This window comes from Anolis sagrei, chromosome 4 (genome assembly GCF_037176765.1).
Source record: "Anolis sagrei isolate rAnoSag1 chromosome 4, rAnoSag1.mat, whole genome shotgun sequence".
In the NCBI taxonomy this organism is placed as follows: Eukaryota; Metazoa; Chordata; class Lepidosauria; order Squamata; family Dactyloidae; genus Anolis; species Anolis sagrei.
Window position 1 is genome coordinate 37681021 of NC_090024.1, and position 9215 is coordinate 37690235.

Below are 9215 nucleotides of genomic sequence, written 5' to 3' on the forward strand. Positions count from 1 at the left end.
TACAAAAAGCAGGTGTTTGTGATCCTTTCTCAATTTTCAACATTCATTCTTCCTTTTTAGAAAAGTAGCCATGCTTATTAATTAGAATATTACATTTCTTTCTCGAACTTCCACAAAGTGCTGTAGGTAATAAACCGCAAATAAACCTTTTTAATTCTGTCTGGGCTGGATACAGGCGGTCAATGGTTTTGCTCCCACTTTGCCTGTAGGGCTCCCGCCTTTAGCAGACACTAAGTGTGTGACTAGCCCCCTTTCCCAAAGGTGAAAATTGCAACTGGCAGCAAAACTTTCAGGTTTTGGAGGATTTCAGATTTCCAGATAAGGGCGAATCAACCTGCAGTAGCACAACATCAAGAAACATGAGTGTTGCCACTGCACTTCAACAACTTCAGAAGGAATACCACAAGGAGATATGTTGTTACAAATATTTTGGATCTGTATACAAGGTCCAAATCCCTAAATATTGGAAGCAGTTTCAAGAAAATCTGGAAGCAGCTGCATCAAGGCTCCCTTGAGAACTGTAGCTTCAGAGTGCAATTGAAATGAGCAAACAAACATAAAACCCACTTAATTTATGGCTGAGATCCAAAGGACTGAAACCAGACATATTGGCAAGTTGTTGTTTCACTGAAAATCTATTCCAGAATTTATCTGTTCAAAATTCAGAGCCTGGAGAGTGAATTTGAGAAGGGGAAAAATGTAATGAGAAAACATTGACTCACTACTTCCCAGTTGCAGATAGTATCAACTTGTCATTAAGTTAATTCTTCTGAAAAGTCATGTTCCATACTCTGTCAAAATTCTAGCCCTTCCTGTCTCTACAGCCATAATGCATTTTGTTGCCTTCCGAAAAAAGAAAAACAATCTTATCTGATCTAACTCTATTTTACTATACAGAAATATTATCCTTATTTATGGGCTAAAAGTTACTAGGTATTCCCTTCAGTATCTTTTCTTCCCAGGGAGAAAAATCAGCTTAAAGAAAAATTACATTGACCAGTTAGAATGACTTTAATGTGCATTTTCAGAAATATGTCCTCAGCATTATATTAGCAAAATCAAGGAGATGGAAATAATTTGGTGGGGTTGCTAGACTGCAAACATACAGCTGCGAATATAATGCGTAAGATGTGACCTTGGCATGTCTTTTGTCATGCTTATTAATTAGAATATTACATTTCTTTCTCGAACTTCCACAAAGTGCTGTAGGTAAATCCCGCTACAAAAATAGAAGGTAAGAAGATCGAAACCTCTTCTACCAATGCATAGTGGTCCTCATCTACCCAATGAGTACAAACTAAAGAAAGTTAATGTATCATAGGATTTAAGCCTAAAATACTTCAACAAATCCATCTGTTGGATTGTGGCCTTAAACAACAAATTGCTATAGGAATATGCCTCATGGAACAAAGGGAATCATCTTCTACTGTGTCTTCTGTGAAAAGGCCGCCTTCATCTCTATGTTTTAGCATGCAAAATATTACCACTCTAATTATATAGTTCTTCATCTCATAAAAACAACAACCATATACCTGACCAATGGGAGATCTACTAACATTAGATCAGCATCACATGCCTATCTGGTGACATTCAAGCTTTGAATAACAAAGACCTTTGTCTGGAAAGCACCCTGCTGGGAACCGTTATTATTTACAACATTTCTTGGATACCTTTTTAAACAAAACAAAGAAAAAGAAAAAACAAAAGCAATGCAAACAAGTATTAAAATACACAAATGTTAAAAATATATGAACGTAATACAGAGCAACATCTCCCCTAGCCTATGACAAATGATAGGTATTAACACTTGGCACAAAGCACATATTTCAAAATCAGCACCTTGCCATCAACTCTTCATTACCATCATCACTTACATTTTGGCCATAATTGTGGGGACTTGATTAGAAAATATATGAGCATGTAAATAAAATGTGAAGCTAGTAGATGAGTAAAATATAGCTCCACAAAAGACAAGGAACAAAGGAGGCTATTTGCTTCTTCATAACACAACATGAGCCAAATGTTTCTCTCAGTCCTCTAAGAATTGATGAGCCAATTTGCAGATATTTTGCATTTGCTGTCAGTCTTTCATTTTATTAGAGAAATGCAAAACAGTAACATCACAGCCTTTAAAATGGGGACTGCATTAATGGAATAACATATATAAAGTAAAAAGGAGGGACTGGACAACGCAGTGGGACCAAGTCACATCCAGATCAGTCATGGCTGCTCTCAGATGTGTGTCTGCGTGTGCCTTCAGGTCACCTGTTGACATAGTGATCCCATGAATTTCTTAGGTTCAGAATGGGTTTTCCAGTTCCTCCCTATGAAATATAGCCTATAATATATCACATTTATTGGCTGTCTCCCACCTAAGGGCTGAATGTGTTTAGCACCTAAGATCAGCTAGGGTCTGGTGCCTTTAGAGCAGTGGTTTTCAACCTATGGGTCCTCAGATGTTTTGGCCTTCAACTCCCAGAAATCACAACTGCTGGAAAACTGGGATTTCTGGGAGCTGTAGGCCAAAACACCTGGGGACCCACAGGTTGAGAACTACTGCTTTAGAGTATTTATGCATGGGCACACATATATAATTGCCACCCCAAACAATTATATGTTAAGCATCTGATGTAAACTGAGTTGAAAACTTTGGTAGCATTTCCTTTTTCCATTTCTCCATAGAGCAGGGATGGGCAGAGTGTAGAGTTGTACATGTCCTACAAAGGTTGTTCTTGACCCTTCAGACTCCCCAAATCAACCTACTTGGAGAGAAGGATGAGGTGGAGCTTTAAAATGAATGTTTCCCTACTGAGGCTAGAGCATCAGTAGGGAAACATTTTAGAGGTCCCTCTCATAGGGCCTACCCATTGATATTTGAAGGCGCCAGCATCAGCACATAGACACCTTAGGAGTCCTTCTCAGAGGGCCTGCCCATCAATATTTTGACCATTCATAAAATCCTAAAGCTAACAATGAGTATTTCTAATAAATGGCATTATAAAATCTATACCCAGGCTATGCTGGGTACATGAGCCAGTAATAGGTAAAACAGGAACTTACCTGAGCGATCAAAAGTGTCATCAAAGGCAATACGGCAACTTTTTCCTGTGTTCTTTATGGTTTTAGATGCACCTGGATCATAACCAGTAAACCAAGGCAATAGGATAGGGTCACTGTGGACATTCTTGGTGAGGATTGCTACAGGTGACTGATTACTTCCTCCAGCAAATGGATAAGCTTCACGCCAGCGATCGGGACCTAGGAGAAGGAGGAGATCCACAAAGCCGGATTACACAACTCCTTTCACTATGTTCTTGTAAATTGCTAAGCATATGAACATTTGCATTAATAGAACAGGAATTTATGTATTATAAAGGATTGCAGTTGTTAATAAGCTGAAATCATTTGTTTTGATACCAAAAGAAAAAAAAACACACACACACAAGTCCCCAAAACCCAAGTCCTAGATAACTAAAATCCATCTGTTTTTATACAGTGGAGAAGAATTTTATATATTACATTTGTTGTTCCGGGCAGCTTAGTTTAGGGTGACAGCAGCTCGATTTAGATTTTATCCACAACCAGTGCAATGCAATTATGGACTGCTTTAACTGCCCAAGACACTGAAGTGTCTAGTCTAGTAGAGTCAAGGTGGACCTATGACTACACATCCTTCTGGGACTGGCACAAGCTGGCAGACAACCTACACAAATACCTACACAATGAGATCTTGGAGTCTTACTTACACAATCCAATAAAAATGAACGAGCTTGCATAATTAGCCAAATATGCACGTGGAAGTTGCAAATAAAGTAGCACCATTGCTGGCACAATAACCCTATAGGACAGATTCAATGAGCAGATTTATAACCTGGTTCTCCCAAAGGCTAATCCAACACCAACACCCCACACCGGCACTCAGCACATGAACTCCTTAGTGTTACATTTAGGTTATCAAGTGAAATTGGGTACAGGATTTGACTGTGTAGTAGAGAGGATTTATGCAGTACTGCTGTCATGAAACCATTCTCAAAATCCCTCTTCTACACAACCATTAAAAGTACATGAGCCCTATTCCTTATTTCACCTTCCAAAAGAGGTTCTTGAAGGCACATGCATACACACATTTTCAAGTGCTCATTAAATTGTTGTGCTTTTTAATATACCAGTATATATATATTGGAACAAGCCCAATGTGTTTCTGCCAGTGTATGTATATATTTCAATGGCCTTCGGGGATTACATAAAAACTGATACAAATAAAAATTAAAATTAAAAAGTACAATCCAACAAAACCTATATAAAACTTCATCTGACTTTTCTTCCTCGCCTTCCCACTCCAAATAGTAGCCCACCTGAAAATACCACATAAAAGGACAAGGGATCTTAACATAATGCAAAAGAGGGACCCCCACCCAAATGAGAGCAGAGAAGACTTCCATCCACAAAAGAGAGATTCTAAACCTAAATGAGAGATTTTGATATTTTTCCTCCTAATATTTGCTCCAGAAATATTTGTAAAATACCATATTATACTACTATAAGAATAGTATAAAAAGCAGCAGTAAAATGTGCCCATATATATATATTTGAACATTATGCATGTACATGTTTTGTGTGTGAGTGTATGTACGTATATGTGTGGGTATCTATCTATCTACACATACAGAGAGAATTTGAAAATGTTGCCTTTTTTGAATTGACGTTCCCAGAATTGTATCAGCTTTATCTCAGGAAAATTCCAGGAGTTGTAAAACAATTCCCCAAAGTTTGTATATAAGTGTGTGTGTGTGTGCATGCTTTAGTTGTGTATTCCTGTATGGTTGGGTGTTAAACTGGGTGGTCCTTGTGGCCTCTTCCAATTCTATAATTCCATGACAATAGTACATGCCAAAGAAATGTGACATTAAGCATTGCTTTGCTGCTGGGAATTCTATATACACCACTTTGAGTCTTGTTCAAGAAAGATTGTCAGTAATTAAAATATCTGTGCTGTAAATTGGTAAAATACAGATGAAGGCAAGAAACGCTTTGTAACTCTCTAGTAGTAAAACACCTAAGTTGCAAGCAGACTATCCCAGCTTCATCTCTGTTCAGGGAACCAGCAAGTGGAATCCAGACACCAAAGAGCTGCTTGACATGGGGCTGGGGGGCCCATAGGCCTGGTGATGTTGGACTCTAATTCCCATCAGCCCCAACCAGCCTGGCCTATAGTGAAGGATGGTAGTAGTTGTCGCTCATCAACATTTGAAGGGAAACAAGATCCCCATTGAGGAAGGATAGCAGGCCAGAAATGGCCAGACTATCAGACCTGGCTTATTTCACCCTCTTTTTATAGATATGATATTTGAGTAACAACATGGGAGCCTTTGAGGTACAAAAGAGTGCAGAACTGCTTCCATTCCAGAGTAGAGGTGGGCAAAATGTGGCCCATCAGAAATGTGGTATTACAACTCCCAGCATTCCAAGCCCACACAACCAAAGTTGATGACATTGGGAGTTGCCATCTAATCCTGCCTGGAGGGTTGCACTTGTCTTAACCTTTCATACTGGATGAAAAATTCAGAGTGTTCAACTCAAAAGCCATTGTGCACCCATTTTGCATTTTCCTCTTCTAATGAGGAGATAGGGTAAAGAAAAGGGAAAAAAACTGAGTGGAAAGGGTAAGAAATAGAATCAAAGAGTTGGAAGAGACCTCATGGGCCATCCAGTCCAACCCCCTCCCAAGAAGCAGGAAAATTGCATTCAAATCACCCGACAAATGGCCATCCAGCCTCTGTTTAAAAGCTTCCAAAGAAGGAGCCTCCACCACACTCCAGGGCAGAGAGTTCCACTGCTGAACGGCTCTCACAGTCAGGAAGTTCTTCCTCATGTTCAAATGGAATCTCCTTTCTTGTAGTTTGAAGCCATTGTTTCGCGTCCTAGTCTCCAAGGAAGCAGAAAACAAGCTTGCTCCCTCCTCCCTGTGGCTTCCTCTCACATATTTATACATGGCTATCATATCTCCTCTCAGCCTTCTCTTCTTCAGGCTAAACATGCCCAGCTCTTGAAACCACTCCTCATAGGGCTTGTTCTCCAGACCCTTGATCATTTTAGTCGCTCTCCTCTGGACACATTCCAGCTTGTCAATATCTCTCTTGAATTGTGGTGCCCAGAATTGGACACAATATTTCAGGTGTGGTCTAACCAGAGCAGAATAGAAGGGTAGCATTACTTCCCTAGATCTAGACACTATGCTCCTATTGATGCAGGCCAAAATCCCGTTGGCTTTTTTTGCCGCCACATAGATGGCAGGGCTCTTTGAGCGCACTGCAAAGGACAAGTTGAGCATCCCTTATCCAGAATTCCAGAATACAAAATATTCCAAGACACGAAGGGGTGGCCAACATGGACACACCAAGATGGGGGCACCTTTGTGTTTGGATGTTTGGGTGCACCTAAATTTTATTTCCTGCACAAAATTATTATAAGGTGAATGAATGAATGAAATGAATGAAAACTTTATTTCTATCCTACCCTATCTCCCCAGAGGGGACCCAAGGAGGATTACAACAAATAAAAAGGCAAATATTCAATACCGTATAATACAAAATAACACAAGTCAAATGGTGAACCCAATTTACATCTACACACGCAACAAGGACATTCAGACAGTTAAACATGGTGTATCTGAAAGACCAATGAATTTTGTGTTTAAACTTCTGTCCTACCTGCAAAATATCCCATTATGTAGTAAAGGTTTCCCCTGACATTAAGTCTAGTCATGTCCAACTCTGGGGGGTGGAGCTCATCTCCATTTCTAAGTGCCGGTGTTGTCCGTAAACGCCTCCAAGGTCATGTGGCCAGCAGGACTGCATGGAGTGCCATTACCTTCCTGCAGAAGTGGTACCTATTGATCTACTCACACTTGCATGTTTTCAAACTGCTAGGTTGGCAGAAGCTGGTACTCAGCTCCCCGGATTCAAACCAACGTTTCAAACCTTTTACGTGCATATATGCAAATACAGGTATTCCATAAATAATGGAATACCTGTATTTTCATATATACACCCCCATTGTGTACATATATGAAAATACAGGTATTTCATAAGTAAATAAATAAACAAACAATGTATTGTCGAAGGCTTTCATGGCCGGAATCACTGGGTTGTGGTGAGTTTTCTGGGCTGTATGGCCATGTTCCAGAAGCATTTTCTCCTGATGTTTTGTCTGCATCTATGGCAGCCATCCTCAGAGGTTGTGAGATCTGTTGGAAACTAGGAAAATGGGGTTTGTATATCTGTGGAAAGTCCAGGGTGGGAGAAAGAACTCTCTGTCTGTTGGAGGTAGGTGTGCATGTTGCAATGTGAGTTTTGTCTCCCACCCTGGGCATTCCACAGATATATCAACCCCATTTTCCTTGTTTCCAACAGATCTCACAACCTCTGAGGATGCCTGCCATAGATGCAGGTGAAACGTCAAGAAAGAATGCTTCTGGAACATGGCCATATAGTCCAGCAAACTCGCAACAACCCAATCAATACGCAACTAAATCCAAAACACACCTGGTCCCGTGCATTTCGGGTAAGGCAGACTGAAGGGTGCCCTGTTTGTGGCACAGGCAGATAGAAAACAATGGTCTGGGAAGACCCAAGATGCACAAGGCTAGATCCAAACCCCAAAGATCTGCCTGGCTCGTTTCCCCGTGCCAACCCCAAATTCTCTCTCTCCACTCGGGGAGGCCTTGGGAAAGGGGTCCTTTCGGGAGTTCCTTCCGAGGAAGCGCACATTGGGCTTGGGCGCGCTGCCTCCTTTTCTCCCCACCCACAGGTCTGTCCCTGCGACTCACCTTTATCCTTCGAGTATCCCCACGGCGCGTGGGTCATGGTCTCAGCTCGGGGGCCTTTGGGCTCGGGCTCCTTTCGCCGCCGGGTCGGCACCAGGCTGGCCGCGAACCTGTGCTGCCCCGGCCATTTATATGGGCGCCCACCCCAGATGCCTTGGGCAGGAGCCGGGAGACAAAGGGGAGGGGAAGGGAGGAGAGGTGGTCGGGGAAAGGGGGGTCGTCCTGTTTCGGGGGGGAGGAGCCAAGCGACGGAGCCCCTCGACGGCCCCGAAGCCACCAGAAAGGTACTGCCAGTGCCCAACCTCCAAGGTTTCTTCGCAGGTTGCAATGAGCGATCAGAGCCTTTGAGTTGTGCAGAAGGCAAAGGCTTCAAATGACTGCTCACGCTGCACAATTCCTCTTTGTTTGCCACTCTTCGGAGGAATTGAACCACTGGGGCTTGTGGTTCTAGGAAATACTAGCTCAGTGGGGACCCCTGGGGGAGGTCTCGAGGGGGGTTTCAGAGGGGTCGCCAAAGACCATCACAAAACATATTTTTAATGGTCTTAGGAACCCTTTTGGCAGAGAAGGCAGAAGACTTCTCTGCCTGTCCTTCTCTTCCTTTTTGGTGTTGGTGAACTACAACTCCCAGAATTCAAAAACAGTCGTCGTCCCCCAACCCCACCAGTATTCATTGTTGGCCATGTAGGTAATGTGCCAAGTTTGGTGCAGATCCATTGTGGGCTAGATTCAGAGTGCTCTTTGATTGTAGGTTAACTATAAATCCCAACATCTACAACTCCAAAATGCCAAGGTATTTTTTCCCCAAACCCCACCAGTGCTTACATTTGAGTGTATTTTGTATTTGTGCCCAGTTTAGTTGAGATCCATCTTTGTTTGAGTCCACAGTGCTTTCTGGAGGTAGGTCAATGCCCATCAAACCATTCCAGTATTTTTGATTGGCCATGGGAGTTCTGAGTGTCAAGTTTGATTCAATTCCATCGCTTGGTGGATTTCAGAATGCTCTTTGATTGTAGGTGAACTACAAATCCCAGCTACTATAACTCCCAAATGACAAAATCAACCCCCCCCCCCCCAAACCCCATCAGTGTTCAAATGTGGGCACATCAGGTATTTGTGCCAAATTTGGTCAAGTGAGTAAAAATACATCCTGCATATCTGATATTTACATTAGAATTCATAACAGTAGTAAAATTACAGTTATGAAGTAGCAACAAAAAGAATGTTATGATTGGGGGTCACCACAACATGGGGAACGGGATTAAGAGGTCATGGTATTAGGAAAGTTGAGAAACACCGCACTAGAGAGACTTTGGGCTGAGGATTCCAAGTTCCCCTCCCTAAAACTGCATCTATGCTATAGAAATTTGTCACCACTTTACCATTACTA

The 9215-nt window shown here is 41.9% G+C and overlaps 1 protein-coding gene across 1 annotated transcript in view; it reads right to left on the reverse strand.

Moving 5' to 3' along the window:
• The window catches only part of LOC132774958 (carbonic anhydrase 3-like), a 32718-nt gene extending 24699 nt beyond the window's left edge, over positions 1-8019 (reverse strand). Inside the window, exons 1-2 of the mRNA XM_060775556.2 lie at positions 7829-8019; positions 3061-3258 (exon numbers count right to left, since the gene is read on the reverse strand). Of these exons, the coding sequence (XP_060631539.1) occupies positions 3061-3258; positions 7829-7865 (235 nt within the window). The 5' untranslated portion in view covers positions 7866-8019. The remainder of the gene's footprint in view (positions 1-3060; positions 3259-7828) is intronic.
• Positions 8020-9215: the final 1196 nt, after the last annotated feature.